Below are 20820 nucleotides of genomic sequence, written 5' to 3' on the forward strand. Positions count from 1 at the left end.
TATGAGTTTACATTTGCCCGGATTTTATTAATTACACTTCTGTCTTTACCCAGAAATGGTAAGAGAGGAACCTATTTCATAATTTATAACAAACCCAATTTTTTGTCATGTTTAAACTTTAGTAATAATATATTTTCTCCCCAAGTTGTTGCAGTCAGTAAAATATTTAATAACATTTTGTCCAAGCAGGAATTCATGTACGTTGCTCCAGAAAGATAAATGGTTCTTACTTTCTTCTTCTTCCATCCCATCTCCTTTCCCTTAGTTATTTCCATACCAGTCTTCCTATGACATTTAAATCGTATGTAACAGAGAGCAGAGATTTAGTCCTGCAGTTTTATTATCCAAGTGACCTTAAAATGTAAATAGAAGTGGAATGGGAAAAAAAGGTTAAATGCTTTAGATATATAGTAGGAAGGTATCTTAAAGCGTGTGTAGATGGTGTTCTTGGAAATGAGTCAGAAACTGGAAGTTTACTGCTCTTTGGGTATTCAACTGGCACAAAATTTAGACTACATACAAGTTATGGAGCTCTGATCTGTTGGTTTCCAGAGTAATTCCATCTCTTAGGACAGTGAGATTGGCTCCAGGCAATTGTAGATGTCAAGGTAATTTCTTCATATGTAAAAAATCTCAGCCCAGGAGGATGATAGCAGAAACTTCACAATATTTATGAAGAATTTATTCACATAGAATAAATTCATATTTTTAATGGGCATAAAACACAAAAATGATCTTGATGCCCATTAGCAGAAGTGCGATGCTTCTCTTTCTCCTTGAGTCAGAGTGATACTGTGGAAAGTTGCCTGCAGTAGTTCACCTTTCTTCTCTATGATCAGAAAACTTCTAAATGTTGGTGCTCTCAAGGACATAAAACTTGCTCATTTGCTTAGGAAGCCTTGAATCCCATGTTTCCTGACTATAGTCTTTGAGGCTAAATCTGGCCTGCATGCTGCAGAAGGCAGTAGACTAGGGATTTAGCCAATTTCTTGAGACTAGGACATTCAGAGCCTGCTCTGAACTTGATTACTTAAGGCTGATTGCTCTTCTTCCTAAGCCTCAGAGGAGAGTTTAGTAAGGAGGCATCCTATAGACTGACTGCAGAAGGAAAGTGTGTCCCAAGAGACTAGGCATATTTCTGTCCAAAACACATAATCCATATAACCACACCTAGCATTTAAAGACACTACATTTTTTTTCCTCTACCTCTGATGGTACCCTAGATTGAAAGAACATATGTTCTACAGCCCCCAAGGCTGTGGTGCACACCCTAAACATAAGATGCAATTCTATTCTGTAATACTTTAGAGGGGATGGGGCACTTCTTTTCAACACTTGTCCATCTTCTCCTACTGAAATGCCACTTTGATCTCAGCTCATGCATTTACACATCTAGTACAATTATTTCACATGACAGAGCACCTTTTTGTGAGTCTGCAGTATTCTTTTTGACTGAAGGGATTCTAAATTAAGTCTGAGCTTTTCTATCTCCCTGTTTTGTAAATAGATGCAAGCTAAAACAATTTTCAGGTTAAATTATCACTGCTATAATATATTGGCCAGTAATGGCTGGTGGGACATATAACAAAGTTCAATGGTTGCTGATGCAACCATTCCAACCACTCTTTTTCCTATATGCTTGGAATAAATTTATGTTACATGCTTCACTGTCTATCAAAAAAATATGCTTGAGGAGAATTAGGATTGACTTAAGGAATATACCATGCCATCCAGTTAACGATGTGGAATATTTTTCACATTGATAAATGATGATCAGTATAGCTATGAGCTATTTTGGAAGGAATGTTTCTCACTTGTCCAAGGTAGACTGCAAGTTTTCATGTTTTTTAAGTACAGAAACTTGAAATTAAAATTAGTAATTGTAAAACCTACCAAAATATTCTGGTGCAGCTTACTTTTCCCAATCTTTACGGACTTAGAGAAGAGACTCAAAGAACCAGTTTCTTTATCATCAAATACAATGACAGTGTGTAGTTGCAAGTGGCTTCTTAAATATCTTTCTTGAAGTTCCAAGGTTTTGTCTGATTCTGGCAGCTCTCTGTTGAAGTTGATCTTGTAACACATGTAATGAAATTGAATAATTTCTATGCGGTAGAATAATAGCTCTGTTGTGAAATTTCCAGTGTGTTGTTTTATACATAGTTGAAATTACAGAGGGTAGGCATCATAGCATGCTGAATTCATTGCAGAACAACTGTAGAACAACCATAAAAATGTAAGTCTGTTCATAAGGTCTCACCCTATGGCATGTCAGATACTTCCTACTTGAGGTATCTTTAGGATTCAGAAGTGCTCAGCACCTCAGTTAATATAGCACATAGAGAGTCAGTGGGGTTGTAATTCAGAAAGGAGAAAATCTGAAGAATGCTTTAGCAATGCAATCTTTCTGGCATGTGTGTACGAAGAAGAAAGACATTTTTCCCCTTCAATTAGCAGTGTGAAATGAAATTGAGGCGTAATGGAGTTACTGACTTTCTGTATAATAAAGCATTTTCTTCATAATTAGTATGAATCACCTAGATTTAAATCTAAAGAGGGTAGTATAAGTGGAAGTGTTTATGGTTCTGAAAAAATTTGAATCATTGATCATTTTCACTAAATCTCAATATTTACATATAAATCATTTGTCAGACTGCAAATATTTCTATTGCCTAATTGGAGAAGAGATCCTTGCATTGTGTCAAATAACTGAAGTCCTACATTTTACAGAGTTAGTTAGATGTTGTCATCCATATTCTGGGACCACCCACACCTGTGCCCATTTTTGGGCTCTTCAGTACAGGGGAGATGTAGATAAACTGGAGAGAGTTCAGCAAAAGGCCACCAAGGTAATGAGTGGACCAGAGCACCTCTCCATGAGAAAGATTTAGAGAGATGGGATTGCTCAGCCTGGAGAAGAGGAGCCTCAGAGAGGATCTTAGTGATGTCTATAAATACCTGAAGGGACGGTGTGAGAAGATAAAGCTGGGCTCATTTCAGTGGTGCCCCATGACAGGGCAAGAAAAAATAGACACCAACATTCTGCTTGAAAGTAAGAGAATTGTGAGTTTAAGAGAAGTTTTTTCACTCTAATGGAGCACTGGCACAGGTTGCCCATAGAGTCAAGCAGTCTCCTCAGTGTGTTCCTTGGCACCCTGCTCTGTGGGTCTTCTTGAGCAGGGGGTGAGCCATATGGAACCAGATGTCCCTTCTCACCTCAGTTTTTCTGCGGTATTCTTTTGTGACATCTGTAGTTCCATAAGTCAAACAGCATGCTGTGTAAATAATGCTTAGATACAAATAAATTCTCCATTCTCTATTTCTCTGATTTAACTTCCAATATGATTCTTTTTCTCTCAAGTGATTTGTATTGCAGGTAAACAAGATACTTTAATGCTTTAAAAACACCATCAGGGATTTGGGGAGGGTGTGATCTGTATCAAATGATCGAACAGTACACAAATTGTGGAATGCATTTAATCTTTTGGAAATAATTTTAGAATTCCTACTACCAGCCTTTTTGACATTTCTGAAAGGCCATTACTTTTTGCTTTTTAACTGTCAAGTTGAAAGCTGTCAGTGGTAAAAACGAGATTTCCATCTGCTCATTATAGCTTAAGAAGCAGCTGAAAAGAACAGATGTGCTGCCCCAGGCTTTGTACTAATTTTCCTATCCAATTTCATCTCCTATATTAGAGAACACATCTATAGATTCATACAGATCTATTTCAATATAGAAGTAAGTGCAAGCATCTTGATTTAACCTCCTATAGGCGCTTAGCTATCTTTAGGATCTGGAAAAGATGTAATACCTTTTCCAAAAACTCATTGCATTTGCTTTAAATCACTCAAGTCTAATTCAGTAAGGCAGCAAGGCATGTACTTAAGTTAAAGGAACAGTCTTGTTGATCTAAGCTGGAATTCTCATATGTTTAAGTACCTTAATAAATTAGCCTTTATTGAAGAAGTATTTTTAAGTATAGTTAGACCCAGATGAGTAAATATAGTGGGAAAAATATGAAACATACTGATGTAAAATTATCAGCCATGGATCCCTTTTTATATTTATCACTTACAGTGTAAACCCTCAGCCTTTTATAGAAAATGGAGGAAATTTGTATCTGGGCAGCGAATATACGAAAGTTCATTCTCAAGAAAAGATAAGGCTTTTATAAATGGAATTAATTTTACGTGTTATGTTGCAAAAATCCTTAAAATTCACTCAGGCTGCCCAAATTTAGTTTGTTCGAATGAGATATTTTCTTTCTCAAGTACAGCTTTCATTTTAAAACAAATTTGAGAAGCTGCTCAGAGAAACCTCTCATGTCCAGATTTAGGAATCTGGGCTTCTTAGAACACGATTCCACTATTCACTGTAATTGTTAACATATACAGTATAGCATCTTTCATCATATAGATGGCTTCCCTGTGACATCCCCATGTTATCGCTGACCAGTGCTCAAGTGCTTATAAGTATGTACTTATTTTCTGATAATTTTGGTAAAAATTTAGAACACTGAAATCCTTTGTTTGAAAAGTGTGTTGGCTGCGCTGGTGAGAGCACAGCTCCCAGCACAACTGAGTCTCTGTGATGATTTTCTTGGCAAATTAAAATATCGTGACAGTCCGAAACAGTCAGTAGTAATCTTAGATTTTTAACAAATGCTTAAAAATTGCATCCATAATGTATACAGGAAACAACCATTTGAAATCGGATGTAAATATTTTAAGCTGGATAGGATGCCTTATCAAATACTATGCGATGTATTTTATATGCTTTTTTTATATAACCTTTGTGATTGAATGTAAAGCCACTTAATTAAGATTGCTCATTACATTTTGAAAGCAGCTTGAAGGGCTTACTAAAGATTGCTCTAAGTTTTCAGAGGTCAAGGTGTGATTTGCACCTTTAGCTGCAGATAAGGACTCATAAGGGATCGAGCTGCTCACTAATTCCAGATGAGATGGATTTTTCTCTTATTTCTTTGTTTTACTTATTTAGTCTGCCCACACATTTGACTGCTCGATCTGCTGAGTATCCTTCCTTCCCTTTGTGGAGGTGATGCTGCCAAGTCTCTAAAAAAGATCTGCAGCAACTGAAATGAAAAAAAAATAACCTCAGATAATCTGTCTCAAATCTGCACTCATCTCTTTTAAATGAATATGAAACTGAACATAATTTGACCTTGTTCATTTGTCAAATGCACAGAGCAGCGAGAACAGTAACACTGTGAAAAGAAGTAGAATATCTAGGAGAAGCAGAATCACATTTCCCAGAGCTTTACTTTTTACTTAGATGGGATCAGGATCATAGAATCATATCATAGAATCATAGAATGGCCTGGGTTGAAAGGGACCACAATGCTCATCCAGATCCAATCCCCTGCTATGTGCAGGGTCTCTAAGCACCAGAGCAGGCTGCCCAGAGCCACATCCAGCCTGGCCTTGAATACTTCCAGGGATGGGGCATCCACAACCTCCTTGGGCAATCTGTTCTGGGGTCTCACCACCCTCTGGATGAAAACCTTCCTCCTAATATCTAACCTAAATCTCCCCTGTCTCAGTTTAAAACCTCTTTCCCTTGTCCTATCACTATCCACAATCGTAAACAGTCATCCTTTCTCCTGTTTATATACTTCCTTCAATTATTGGAAGGCCACAATGAAGTCTCCCCTTCTGTTCTCTAAAGGATTAGGTGACAAGTGAACCATTCATGAGGAAATGTCACTCTAATTCGCTGTACTGTTAACGTTGACTACATATGGAACTGATTTATTTATTTTTTGAGGAAGAAAGTTGTCAATGTTTATAATACAGTAGTGTTGTGGGGTGGTTTTTTTTAGTTTTTTTTTTTTTTTTTCTTTCCCTGATTTAACTTCAGCATTAGCAAAGCCTTCATACTTGTGCATTTGTGGAAATTTTTGTGTGATAGGTTTTCTCTTGGCAATGAGATATGCTGATATTTGTGTATGTCAAGAACAGAATGTAAGAGTTTGGCTCGTGTCTGACTTGATGACATTTCAGAAGTATAAGTTATTTGTTTAACAAGCATAAGACTACCTGTGTCATCCAGGCACCTTCTGGCCGAGGGAAGTTAAATAGTTTTCACAGTGAGAGAAGGAAGGTTGGTGGAATACGCAAATAGGAAATTAATTTGATCACACACAGTGCAAGATTGTATGGAAGAGGGAGGTATTTTCATGCTACAAAGTCTGCATACTAGTTGGTTTTACTTACTCAGTCTTACACCTTACACCTCACAAGCATCACACCACTCACAAGCATCAGTCTTGTGTGTCCTGGTGGTCTGCCCAGGATTGCTCATGCACAGCACTGAAGGCAGAAGGGCCTTGACTGTGAAGCCCACAGTGCATTTTCTGGGTTCCTTGTGTCTGAAGATGATACTCTTCTTTTAATACAGGTCTTCCACACCTTTAGGATCCAAAATCTATACTAGCTTGATTCTTTTTGCCAAATACCTTGGTTAGTTTGGTTTCCAAACATATTAGACTAATCTGCTGTCTGTCTGTGTATTTTCATGTTGAAATTTTTCAGACTGTGTTCTGAACTTCCTGCAGCATCAGTGTGTATGGAATGTGCTGTGATAGCATGCTGCTGTTGCTGCTGTTTTCCTGTGGTCAGGGTTTTCCTTTAAGTTGAGCTCAGGTCTGCTGCTCTTCATGTAATCAGGACTTTTTTTCTTTCCAATTTTTCTGCAGTCAGCACTGTCTTTGTTATCAGTGCAAGCTGTTCTCTTTATATTTCCATTGCTTTTTATTCAGGTGCTTTTGTATATATTTCCAGTCATAGCTCATTCATACTAATCCACATCTTTTACAAGACTCTATGAGCATGCACTGGAAAAGTCAAGGTTGTGATGGAGCCCAGTTCCTAAGAACACTGTGTGAAGATCTGTAGAACAAATATCTAAATGCAAAAAACCCAAACCAAACTAAAACAACAACAAAAAACCCACTCAGAATTACAGCAATGCTAACTTAGATGAGTTATTTATCAGTCTTTACATCTTACAGCCTTGAAAAATTTGATAGCTAATTCAGTGAGATACTGAAGTAGAGGAAAACTACCTCAGATTCTCTAGTGACCATCAGTGTTAGTCTTTTAATTGAGCAATAAATGCACAAAAATTAAACAGCGTGTCCTTAAAAATGTTTTCAATTTAATATTTCAACTAAATCTTCAATTTAAAGAGCAAGTAGTAGTCTCTACAAAGTGTGGTACAATCAAGATTATGAAAAATTAAGTTAAAATATAGACCATCTTTTACTTGCAGTAATTGTTTATTCTCCTGTATTGCAAAAGCTTTCAGATTATTTCTTTCTTTACACGAGAAGCCCCTTATGTAAGAGGTGTCTGAGCATGCTGAAAATCTGTTTTTATTTGTCTCCTTATAAGCATCAGAGATACTCTCCACATAACAGACTTCCCTGTGGAAAGCTGAGATGCTGACAGTTCTTTAGAAAAAGTTCCGTAGACAATCTCTTCCTGTGAAGAATGCTATGTCTCCAAATTGCTGTTCCAATTCAGGACCAAGAATGAAAATTATCTGTTATTTAAAGATGTCTCTCCTGGGAAAGTATTTTCATTGCAGCACTGTCAGGGGCTGAGTACACCTTGAAGGATTTTTCGTCCTGTGCAGCTGCAGCACATCAGGATTTTATGAGAGTGTTTCTTGTCTCCATCACTTTTTTCCATGGAACAGACAGGTAGCAATTAGTACGGAAATCTCCATCCCCCTCTGCCAAATTTAGTTGAAGTGAACCAGAAGGTTGAAATTGTATTAGAAGAAGGGATACTAGTATGGATGCATGATGAAACAGAGTTAAAAGCTTGGGAGAGGGAAGATATCCAGGTCAGAGGAGCTACTGGGAGGGACAGTGGGAAGACATCCCTTACTGAAAGCTGTGGCACAACAATGAGATCATAGCAGTGATTGTTGTGCTTTAAGTCTGCTTTGAGCAGTGAGATGTATGGAAACAAGCAAACTTGGAGCACTTGGAGTAGGAAGGAATAAGATTGTTTCCACATTGTCTTGATGCACTATAAATGGGCCTGGCTGGCAGTGGGACTGACTGACGCACAAGGAAAAGGAGAGAATGCCAATATTGCTACCATTTTGGTTCAGCCCCTTCTTGAGAATGGGTGTCAGCAGCCAATTCTGATGGCTTTTAAGTCTCTTTCAGTTCCAGACCCCATGAACAAAAAAAAAATAAAAATAAAAAATACTCATACAGGATTCTGGAAACTCTAAAAGCCTGAAAAACAGCTACTTACCCCTTTAGGAAGGTTTCCAAAACAATGGCTGGCAATAAGAAAAAATGATTTAAATATATTTCCAGAAAAAAATATTTGCTGCAGAAATAAGTGTGGATTTTACTGATCGTATGGTTTGAATTCAAAATCATGCCCAAACTTTTAATGCTCCCTTTAGATTCTTGAGGGCTTTCCCTGTTTGGGGTTGCCAAAATGCTAGTATTATGAATTTGGTATGGTTAAGGAGCTGTGGGCATTATTCTCCAGACCATTACATAAATATGTAATCCAAAAAATTATTTTGAGAGATTAACATTGTTGTCATAGACAGTTGAATATAAATTTATTTATACATAGAGCAAAATAAACTAAGGCTGTTACCCAAAATACGTTGTAAATAAGCAATAGTGTTAGAGTGTTTTCTGACAACAACACATTGTTCTAGTGGACTGTCTCTTTTTAATCCATTGTCCAGTATTTGCCTCCAACACTCAGTGACAAATCTGAAGTTACATACTTACCATCACTCTTGTCAGTATTTTCTGTCCATAACAGAAAAAGGAAAGATGCCTTTCAATTTGTGTCCTCTTGGATTGTGATTCAGGCTGCCTACGTGACTTCAAGAGACTAAGTTCCAAGTACACAAAATGATGTGGGTGATAAAACAGGATTTATGAGGGAGAGCAGTTGTCTGAATTATCATTTTTTAGGGATGATTTATAATTTTTTTAATCAGCTACCACAATGACAGAGCCCAAACAGATGAAAGAGAGGAATTTGCAGCTACGAGATACTTGCCTGCTGGAAACCAGCAGCCCTAGCCAGATTACTGAAGCCAAGATACTGCTACAAGAGTAATACTTTCCAGAAATAAGAAGAATAAGAAAATAGTTTAGAATTTTGTAGGACATAGCACTGAGGATCAGTGTATTTCTGATATTAATTTATTTTCTGTGTGTTTCTAGTCTAGGCCTAAATCCATATTTTTGAAGTTATGACAGTTGATGCTCAGTGATTAAGTTCTTTCTTTGGTAATTTGTATCACCTTTCAATTTGAACACGCATGTTAGTTATGTGCTTCCCCACTTTCCCAGTTATCCCCTATGTATACCTGGGTGATGCATAGTGATGCATAAATGTTGTTTCTATTTCAGACAGGTGATGAAGTGTGATATGTTAGATGTGACTCACACTTACAGCACTGCAGGATCATCATATAGGATGTTTGCTTGCTTCCATGACTCCATTTTTACTGACACATTCAAATTAGAAAGATTCCAGGTTATATTTTGAATGGTATGTCTTAAAGTTTCAAATATGAAGATGAAATTCTCTAAAGCGTGTGATGATTGACCTCAGCTACTTAGATAAACAATATAAAGATTAATAACTTCATTTCATGCTATAGCATTATGTAGTCCACAGCTTTTAAAATATCAAGAAATATCTCTTAAAGCTTTTTCTATCTTGACAAGCACTTGTTTGAAGAACTTTGCCTCCTTAGCTTCTTGTTCCTCCTGGAGCTGCTGGCACACAGTTGTAGGCCTTTTCCCTTTAACTTGCCCCACGTAATACTCAGCCACAACCATTTAATATATTTTTTTAATCTGATTATTTTGTTTGTAGCATATCTCACTTCCTTCTGAACATTCCTGAGTCACCATGTGTCATCTGAGGAAACTCAGTGAAGTCAATCTGTGCTGTATCTGTGTAAAGAATTGATGAACAGCTGTTAAGAGTGTTATGCCTTAGGAAGTTATTATCAACAGTTTGGGCCTTAATAAAGGCCTGGTTCTGTGACTAAATGGGGCAGGGGAAACTGTGGAACCATGCTCTGAGATGGGGGGAAGGGAGGAAAAGGTAGGGAGATGGACCTAAGAACAAAACAGCAGCAACGAACCAAGGGAGAAAACTAAGTTACTAAATATGATAGCAGAATGCAAGATAACACAATATAATACAGTGTAATTGGAATTGAAGCTAATAAATAAAATAAAATGAGAAAGTATGCAAAACCTAAGGCCTTATTCTGAAGCTGAAGGTGAGACGGCTGGGGAGTATACACCACAAAAACAAGCAAAAAAATAAGGGGCAATCTCATGAGTCGTGAGCAGTTTTATCTTTCCTTTCGAATGGAAAATGGAAACAACCAGCAAAGTCTTCTGGGAGCTGTAGTTCTTCTCTTCAGTAAAAGGTATCCTGGAACTATGGACAATCCATGGAACAAGAGCATTAACTCTTTAACTTCCAGTGCACTACACGATGTTGTGATGTGGAATATTGATAACAAAAATCATAAAACCATGACAGTTCACAGAATCACAGAATGGCCAGGGTTGGAAGGGACCTCAAGGATCATGAATCTCCAACCCCCCTGCCACATGCAGGGCCACCAACCTCCCCATTTAATACTAGATCAGGCTGCCCAGGGCCCCACGCAACCTGGCCTTAAACACTTCTAGGGACAGGGCATCTGAAAACTCGTAATGAAGTGATAAGAGGCACAAAAAAGAGACACATTCTGTTTTCATGGGTGTTGATTCAAACAGTTTCCCTTTATAGTGGAGAAGTCTCTAACTGAAACCATTCCAAAGCCAGTTAACTATTGCAAGGGGGTTTTCTGAATTGCCAGAGATTTTCTCTTCTGTGTTGCTTCATTTGCATTTATCACCTGTCAGTAGTTTTAAATAGCAGTGCAGCTGGGAACAGGAGTGCTCCAAGCAGGGAAATGCTACCTTTTTCTCAACTGTCATGGATGCCAGTGATTGAACTTAGCTGGACTTCTTTGATGCACTAATGCTAAACCTTCACAATCCTCATGAAGTACTACTAGTCATGAGCACCACCAAGGCCTCAGGCTTTTACTTCATTTCATATATATCACTTGCACAGAATAAAAATGAGACATATAATTTCCCTCTACTGTAATGTCAAAATTTGAGAGGCCCGGGATTAGACTGTCATTTGTTGGGCCTTTGTTCCTCTTATTTTAATTAATCAGGCAAAGTATCTTGCTCAGAGAATTAGTATGGGTAGTGTGCTCAGTACAGAATGAATGTTTTCTATTGAGAGTCTAATTTAATGTATATCACAGAGGGTTTTGATATGTGTCTAGAAAGGCAGCAAATAAGAAAATAGAGAAAAATCAAATTCAGATGAGAAAACTGAATGTTTTACTTGGTAAAGAATGTCATAGTATCATCAGAAAAGAACTTCGACCAAGTTCTGGGGCTTGAGAGTGTTAATCTCATTAGTTTCAAATTATTATCCAACTGTTAGCTCCTGGATCCTTATAGAATCATAGCAATTCATGTCAGATACTGAACAGAGTTAGAGATTTAAGTCAATTTTTGAAAAGTAGCTGTATTTTCTTCTCTTATTTGAACTCAGCTGTGGTTTACTATACTCAATTACTGACTAGCCAAGTTGTATTTTAATAGTTGTCTGTCATGCTGCTGAAGAAGCCCAGGTTTTTCCATAAAAGCTGAAGATACATTTGTTTTAAGCAGGGATTACCATTCTTGCCAGTGGAATGTTAGTAGTTTTGTTTAATTGTAATGTGGGTGTAAACATGTGATTTCCATGGAAATTAATTTAGTTACAGGAGGTTTTTTTTTTCATTTTCTATACTGATGTCTATGCTAAACACAGCTGACAAACATATGTAGTTTAAAGAAAACTCAATTACCACAAGAGCAGAGTATAGTGAACTGATCAGTATATGCATGTATTGCTTTTCTGGATGAAGCAGGAACTGCTTGAGATCTTGTCTGTTTACTCTTTAATGGCAATAATTTCATAACAAAACCTTACTTCAGTACTCTTTAAAAATTTTAAACAGAAAGTCTCTTACTCTGTGTGAACAGACATCAGATTTACTGAAGTCTAAAACACTTTTTAAAGAACTTCCAGTATTATTCCAGGGTAGGATAAAGTTTATGTGATATTTCCAAACCTCTACAGGCAGTTTTACTACTGACCCTACATTTTAAACTTCTGAAGTTGTATTCTTTTTTCCCCCTTGTGTAAGTATTCCAGTTATGTTTTTTGTTTAGTGTTTTTTTTTTTTTTCTGTTGCTAATGTGCTCTGCTACAAATGCATACTGCAATTTCAAAGTATGGTGTATTCATATAACATACACAGATGTTTTCAACATACTCTAGAAAATGTCAGTTTTAATTATTTCATTAGCTAGGGGGACAACAAAGTGTTGAAATGGGTGGTAGCTTTGCTTCTGAGTGCATTATTTAAGAAAGGTTTCAAATTCGTATCAGACAATCCTTTCTGACAACCCAGTCAAACAGTAGATGTAACATTTAGATAACATTTTTTCTGCATATACACAAAGTTTTCTTATATTTTAGCCAAGTGTAACTCTATTCAAACTCTCAACTATTGGTTTCCTTCCTTAACGTGTTGTCATACGTTTACCATTTGTCTAGATTAACTATATTGCTACTAAAAGCTTACTTTATAACAGGAATGGGCTAGTGTGGCACTGTGAGTGACGTTGAGCTGCTGATCTGTAAAATAACATTAAAATAAAATCCACATTCTGAATGTGTTACTTCCTCACTGTCCTTCCTATGGGGACAATCTTTTTACTCATTAGCTGATTGCTCTATGAAGACTGCTGCTGAGATGTCTGCAGCCCTTTTCCCTGATCTTTTTATTTTTAACCTAGAACTGAATAAAGAACATTAGCACTCTAATTATGCCTTGTAGATAATTTATATTAGCATGTAGATACAGAACGCTACAGAAATGCATTAGCAGATGTTATCATATTATATCATCATATTGTAGTTGTATTCAAAATCTGATTGCAAATAGTAGCAGCCTTTTAATACACAATTACATATTTTCATAATTTAATGCACTTTCTATTTTGTCTTTCCAGTTACGGCATGAACTGTCTCATTCAATTTGAGGATTTTGCTAATGTTAATGCATTCCGCCTGCTGCATAAGTACCGTAACAAGTATTGCACTTTCAATGATGACATTCAAGGTAACAAACTCTTTTTCTTCTCTTCTGATGCTTACATGTCAGAGAAATAATTTTCCCTATGCTACTTGAGGATGTTAGTATGAGGTCACATTTAGCCTTGGGTTTCCTCAGCATGGCTTTCTGGTGAGCTGTCTTTGACCTTAACCTTTCCTCTCTCATTTATTTCCATTCTCATGCTTTATTTAGATGTTCACTCTTCAGGGTTTTTTTTTAGTAGTTCAATGTGTGCTTAGCTTTCTCGTATAAACGATTTACTCCAGATCTTTGGGCAAATGTCAGATTTCAAGCCTGGACTGCACTTCTCTCAGGTTTTTTATTATTATTATTATTTTGCCTTTCCAGTTACAGCTACCATTTCCCTGAGCAACAGAGCTTTCTTGATAAATGTCAACATTTATTTCAGTTCTTACACTGACAACTCAGCTAAGTATCCTTCTGATTTGTGTTGCAGTCTCAGGGCCACATTCAATTTTAGAGGGAAATTATCCCCTGACTCTGCTTTCCAGTCTGAGTCATCTGTAGCAACTGACGAAAGGAAAAGATCAAGGATGAGAATAAAGATTTCCAATGAGAAAAGTTGGCAGCAGAAGTCAGAGCCAGTGTGACTGTGCTCTGTTGTGATTTCTGGGTTTTGTCTGTAAGCAAGTTCTCGGTCTGGTAGGCCTTGCAATGTTTTCCTTCCAGGAAAGGAGAAAAGTTCCTTTGTGAGTTATCTAACCTCTTGTCAGGAAAACAGCACTGGAAAATGACTTCTCCAGGGCCTTAAGTGCACGATTTCCTTGCCAAGAGACTGAAGATGGAAGTACTGGGGAGAGGCACCCAGGGAAGGAAGGACCTGTGCACCCAGCTGCCTCTTGCCCCTTCATGAATTCAGGTGTGAGATACAAGTGAGATAAAAAGTGGGAGTTGAGCTGTTTTAATTTCCAGCACCTCTCAGGGATACAAAGCCAAGCAGTAGATGCTTCAGTTTTTAAAATCCTTTTTGTGTTGCTCATGGGACCTAGACCCTATTTCAGGGACTCATGAGTTCCTTAGTCATGCAACCACACAGAATCTTTAAATTTATTTAGTTTCTGCAATTTAATTTGTCTTTGAGGGTCTTTCAGTATTTCCCTTGGTGATATTTTGGACTTCAGGGTAACCTCCAGCCATAATGCTTATATATCTTCCAGAAGGTGAAGGAAGATGCCATTAACCTGCCTTAGCTCTCTATCATTTGTCCTCATATCTCCACAAAAAAACCTTCAGTACCTTTTTTGTAGATTGCCATCTTCCCCTGTAATGTGGAAGTGGAATAACAGCCCAAATACAGATCCAAGGATTTCTTTTTCCTTTTCCCTCTTCCTTTTCCAAGTGTGTAACACCTTAGGATCTCTCACCTGACCACATTACTGAGGTAGATGGTGCTAATCTCTCGGCAATCCTCAGAGGTTTTCCATTTCTAACAGTATTTTTCAAAAATTGGAACAGGTTGCCCAGTGAGGCTGTGCATACCCCCTCCCTGGAAGCATTAATGGCCAGGCTGGATGGGGCTTTGAGCAACCCGGTCAAGAGGGAAGTGTCCCTGCCTATAGCAGGAGAATTGAAACTTAGATGATCTTAAAAGGTCCCTTTCAATCCAAAGCATTCTATAATTCTCCAACACTGACTTGTTTTTATTAGTAATCTTATATATGGGAGAAATATTTTTTGTTTTTCAATTTATTTTCATGTATTTTCATGTCAAGCTTTACAAAATTTTTAAATGCCTCATTTAAATTAGGTTCAAAAATCTGATTGTTTCCAGTATATTTAGGAAAGAGAGATCATAAGGATAGTGTGGATTTTTCTTTAAGACACAGGTGTTTTTTTCTCTCCCAAAGTTCTGCCTCGCACCAATGCTACAAAATGAATCAGGGTTTCTGAACACAAAGCAAGCAGATTGTTAGGGTGGAAGATGGTCTCCACTTGGTGAGCCCCCCTGGAAGGAGACAGTGTTGGGATTCACAGTTCAGGAGCCTGAAAAATCCCCTCAGAGAAACTATCCTGTTCTGTTTCCTGCCACAAGGTTGTTGAAGAAACCTGCTAATGCTGATTAAAGAAGATGTAGATCTGGAATAACAGTGTCTGAAATCTTGAGTCCTTTGCTAAGCAGGTGGCATGCTGTGTATACAGTCAGGAGCAGCCTTGGTGCCTGCAGTTATGCCCCTGCTGCTGTGGCAGCCTGGGTGCTGGATGCCTAACTGCTGGGCGCCTCTGCAATGGTGGAGCCCCTCATAAAGCCCAGCTGTGGGCAAGGTAGGATGCCATAGCACTCCCTTCCCACTCCCAGTTTGGTTTTGCTGTTCCTGTTGAAAGACTTTTGGGTACTCAAGCACAATCAGTGGCTCAAGGCAAGTTTCCATGACTTAGGAGCATTCGTTTTATGTGGGTCTCTTAATGTTTGTCATACAGTGATTGCTTTTAGTCACTGCTGATGTGGATGAATTTCTCTAGGTTGCCAATTATTTCAGCCAATTGTTGTGATTTTCCCCACCTTTGTAGTTCAGAGTTGCCTCAATGGGAAATGACAAACTTCTAGAGCTAAGCCTATCTATGTAAGATGTTTCTATGTGCATATAATTCTGTAAGTTTTTATTTAGCATTCTAGCACTGATTTATTGTGCCATTATGGGCACAGAACCTGTACTTTATGCCAACAAAAATAATTTCAATACAGCGTAATTTCTCCATGTAAATAACTTCAGTATTCATCATGATTTTAGATGTCATTTGTTTTTAACAGCTGTGTGCTGTTTAATTGAATCAAAACTTTATTAAAAACAACAAACCTAAAGTAAAAATGTAGAGCATATAGAGTTTAACATTATTACTTCATTTTCTGTGTTCTGATTTAAATTATATGATAAATTTTTAGCAGACCACTTCAGTAATTGGGGAAATAAGACCTGCAAGTTATATTGTGACCAATTCAACATTTAGTCAGTGCAGTTCTCAGAAATCTGAATTCTCTGTGAAAAATATTCTCCTTTTCAAAATGTAATTCTTTTTAATGCTAATATTGAAAATGTTTCACTTAGTAACTGGAAATTCCAGTCCTTGAAATCAATTGGAAAAAAGGTTTTGCTTTTGTTGTGATGGGTGTGGGGAGTCAAATCCATTCTCTTACAAGGAACTTGGGAAATGTGAAATTGGGAGATATATAGTAATTGAAATGTTTATATCATATCTCAAATTCAGATAGTGAGTGTAAACTGTACAAACTTCTTTCCTAATATGGGGTGAAATGTGCTTAGAGATGGAACAAATGTTAGAATCTTTTAAATTTAATAGCAATGATAATAATAACAACCCTACCAAGACATATACCATAGGTCTGTGTGAAAGAGGTTTTTTTCTTCTGGTATATGCATGTTGTCACCTGTCCATACTGGTAAATTCACGCTGAAATCAACATGTTTTCAAATAAGTCCCCCAGAGTAGCTTTTGTATACCTTCCCAAGTGTATGTACAAGAATGTGCATATACAAGTATTCTTTTCTTTCATTTTTCCATCATTATGGGTGAAAAAATCTTGCCTTCAGGCAGCCTGTTCCAAGTGCCTCTGCTTGGGCAAGAGCTTGGCTCTCCATCACTCCTTTCTAGCCTCAGTCAACAGCAATTCTTTGCTTTATCGCTCCTCAAAGATACCATATTTGCTCTTCTACAAAGGCTCCACTCCTGCTTCCCTGCATGTTACCACCCTCCTTGCACTGCTCATGCTGCAGTGTGGAGCAGGGATAGGATTTCTATGGGATGTGAACTACCCTTAGCCTTTACCTCACTACTAAATGAGATTGCACCTTTTAGGTAGGACACTTACTCTCACGTTTTTTTTTCCCAGTAGGAGTAAAAGAGGACAATGCATTTTTTCCAGCACTCTGTGTCAGTTGGAAGAATGACACTGTTAGCATATGATTTCTATTATGTTGTGTTTTGAGAAATACAAGTTTTGGTTTTACCACTTCCTAATACTTCAGTCCAGAATGAATACTTAAGATCTTAAGATGTTCTGCTTCCTCTCCTTTTGTTTGCTTTGTTTGCTAGCATTTAAAGATGCTGTTGAGAAAACAAAATAAAGGAAATAATGATCTGATTACATTTTTTTTTTTTTTTAATTTAAATAATGTGTAAGTGCTTCAGTGCCATAAATCAGTTATTGCTTATTCAAATTAAACTGCATCCAAAAAAAATTAAGTTCCCCATCCTTTTGTTCTGGGGCCTTTCCCCTCTTTTTTTTTTTTTTTTTTTTTTTTTTTAATTGTTGCATCTACTGAAAGCATTTTCAGTGTACTAGCCCTGAAGTCTGTGGTTTCTAGGAATTCCTGTAACATATTCATGCTCAATCATATTGCTTACAGTACCAAGCAAGACTAAGCATCTTGGATTGAACACAAAAACTTGTTAAAGAACAATGCACTTCCAAATTTCACATCTAAATTGACATTTCCTTAGAAAAATACCTTTCATTATTAGTCTTGCTATGGCTATTGTGTAGAAAATTTGGGACAAAGGAATCCATTTTCAAAACAATACCAGTGTCCGTTTTAATCTGCACAGAGCGGATTTAACCTATGCTCTGTGAGAGAGAGAAGGAAAGCCACTTCTCATCATGAAAGAGAGAGTGGAAAAAGCAGTGAGATTCTTTTTCTGCACTGCAACATCCTCCAGAACCAGTTAGGCTCTGGCAATTTGATCTGAATTGCATTTTGATCCTTTTCAAAACCCTGACTTGGTGTTCACAGTGAAATGGAAGATGGGAGCAGTTCCGGTCAGACAGATCTGCTTTTCACTCAGTCAACTGCTCTCCTTCCATGAGGAATGAATGAAGGAAGCTGGTGATGAGGAGTGATGACAGCTGCTGCCATCAGCAAACAGTGATAGAGAACTCAATGCTCTAATAAATGGGGTCATTATGCTTTCTAGAGGCAAGAAAAACAATACAGAGTATGTCTAAATTACCATTTTCAGGGCAGTTCTTCTGTAAAAATTGTAATTCATGAGAAATGCAGAATATTTGTGTGTTGCTAACCTAAACTTTCTGAATCATCCTCAGAATGAGCATACGGGTAGCAAAAGCTCACATAACGTGCAAAATTTAATTGACTTTCAACATAGTATAGGGTCTCTTTCAACTCAAATGATTCTATGATTCATTTTTTGTATTTTGTGTCTTTTTCCTTAAAACACACAGAGTCAACTCTGTAAAAATATTCCAACTGATCAGATATAATCACAGTTCATTTTTCCAGCTAAAAAAACTTAGCAATACATCAGCCAGGAAGATAAGCAGGGTCCCAGCATTCCCATTCATGATAAATTAACACTATTTTATTTTGTCTCCATCACTAGCAAGCAGCCTGGAGAGAAGATTTCCTGCTCTCCAAGAGTTCCACTGTTGTCAGGGAGCGGCTGCGCCATGATTTCTGGCCATCTCCTGCCTGACAGAAGGGACTGCAGGAGCTGGGAATGGGGCCTTCTTTTTCAGGGGGGCAGATCAATGGCTTTAGGAGTCAGCTATGTTATGTCAGCTTCCTCCTCCTCTCCTGCAAACACAGCTGTGTAACATAAAATAGAAGAAAGCACTTGGCATCCAAAGAGAGGATGGGGTTTTATTGAAGGTTATGAGGATTGTTTGGTAGAGTACCAAGGGAAACTGAGAAGGAGGTCTGATTTTCTCTGGTTTGCCATTATTGGTCTTTGCCAACTTGGCACTTTCCAGAGGAAGACTTAAATTCGTCTGGGAAAGAAACAAACTAATTCTTGGACACTGCTGGGTGGAAGTGTCTCAGCCTGACACTTGGTGTTCCTGAAGCTATGCCTCAGAGGAACCATTTTTTATTTTTATTTTTTAAAAATCCAGGAGAAGAGAGTAAATGATCTCAGCTCTGACCAAGTAATAAAAATGACTAAAAATGACAAAACTGTATGGTCTAAGCATTAAGTGGGCTAAGAACAAGATGTCCTGTATTCCTGAGGATTGAAGGGAAACATCAGAATGGAAAGCACACAACAAATAATTTTTTTCTTTAGTCCTATAGGCATGCTTCTTAACTGTTCAGATGCACCTCTTAGCTTTAAAATATTTGCTCAATTTTTACCAAGAGTTACATTTTTTTAAACTATTTATTTATGAAAACTAGATGTTCCTACATAAAAACCACATCGAACCAAGCTTTCAACACCAAATGGTGTCTTTTAAGGACAGACTTACCTACTCCCAGGTTTTCTACTACTGCTATTCTTTTAACTTGTTCGCTACCTGTGTTTGACACTCAGAGATTTGTGTGCCTACAATGTGAAAACCTGTTTTGACCATCTCCTTGAGCTTAACATAGAGGTTACAGCTTTAAACTTGGCTTTGCTTGTGGGAAAGCGAGCTTGTGAATAGCAAAAGTACCTCATGCAGGGGAACTGTATGTTGAGGGGAAATGGCCAATGTGCAGTTGGCCAGGTGCTTTTGAAGGCCTCAAGTTCCTCTGAAGGAAAAATCAGTAGTAATGTGAACCATACCCTCAAAAGAATTATTACAGAAGTTTTCTGATGCAGTGGGAGGGTTGGTGCCTCAAATAAGCTGGTCTTATCCTTTCAGCTCCCTTGATTTCTCTGTAAATGTTTGCAATTTGCTTTTCTACTCTTACAACATCTACATGAGAAGTAAGGGTTTATTATTATGTAGTAGTATGGCCATTATAGCATTATCAGTTCTCAACAGTTCCAAAGAAATGTTATCTCTGGTAGGTTTGGTGCAGATACCTGTTTCAAGAGTGACTCTGTTCTTAATTTTCAGTATCTGGAACCATTCAGAATGCTTCTTTCTGGGCTATCCAGTTTTTTTCTTCCTGGAAAAGATTGTAACTAGAATATTTTGTCATATTTTGGTTGCACCAGTCATGTTGCCCATTCAGTAGAATGAATTGGTTGATGATAGAATGAAGATATTCCCACCTACACCTTATTTTCATAAAGACAAAGTATAGAAAACTGCAGTTCCACTGAATATTTGCTTACTAGGCCAAGTATCTGTATCTTAGCTGAAAGTGACCGTGAAATCATATGAAATTTATGCCTAATGCCTTGTAGTTCTTTGTGGACTAATAAAAGACAACCATTTATTTCTTCAGGAACAGCATCTGTGGCAGTTGCAGGTCTTCTTGCAGCTCTGCGTATCACTAAGAACAGGTTATCAGATCACACAGTGTTGTTCCAGGGAGCTGGAGAGGTATGTGTTTTTAGACAGCAGGAGTTCTACTTTGAAAATGTTTCTTAATATTTATTTAAGTTATAATGCATCCAATTTGCAAGGAGATAAAACAGGCAGAATTATCACCGAAACCTGATAAAAGTCACTGCTTAATTCAAGTGTAAACTTACAAAAAATATTCTCTGATCCTGTAGTCAGGCCTCATATTTTCACAAGGAATTTTGAGATCTGTTCTCTTTTTAAACATGAGGCTTTAGCTCTTCAGCTCTCAATAGAAACTTAAAAAACAAAAACCAAAAACAAAAAACCTGGA

General features: G+C 37.5%; 1 protein-coding gene across 1 annotated transcript in view; it reads left to right on the forward strand.

Annotated features, from left to right (window-relative positions):
• ME1 (malic enzyme 1) overlaps positions 1–20820 on the forward strand; it is a gene marked incomplete at its 5' end in the record, with an annotated part of 157655 nt that overhangs the window by 111690 nt on the left and 25145 nt on the right. Inside the window, 2 exons of the mRNA XM_079550867.1 lie at positions 13176–13285; positions 20428–20525. Coding sequence (XP_079406993.1) covers positions 13176–13285; positions 20428–20525 — 208 coding nt within the window. The remainder of the gene's footprint in view (positions 1–13175; positions 13286–20427; positions 20526–20820) is intronic.

The sequence above is a fragment of the Tetrao urogallus genome (genome assembly GCF_951394365.1).
Source record: "Tetrao urogallus genome assembly, chromosome: 2".
In the NCBI taxonomy this organism is placed as follows: domain Eukaryota; kingdom Metazoa; phylum Chordata; class Aves; order Galliformes; family Phasianidae; genus Tetrao; species Tetrao urogallus.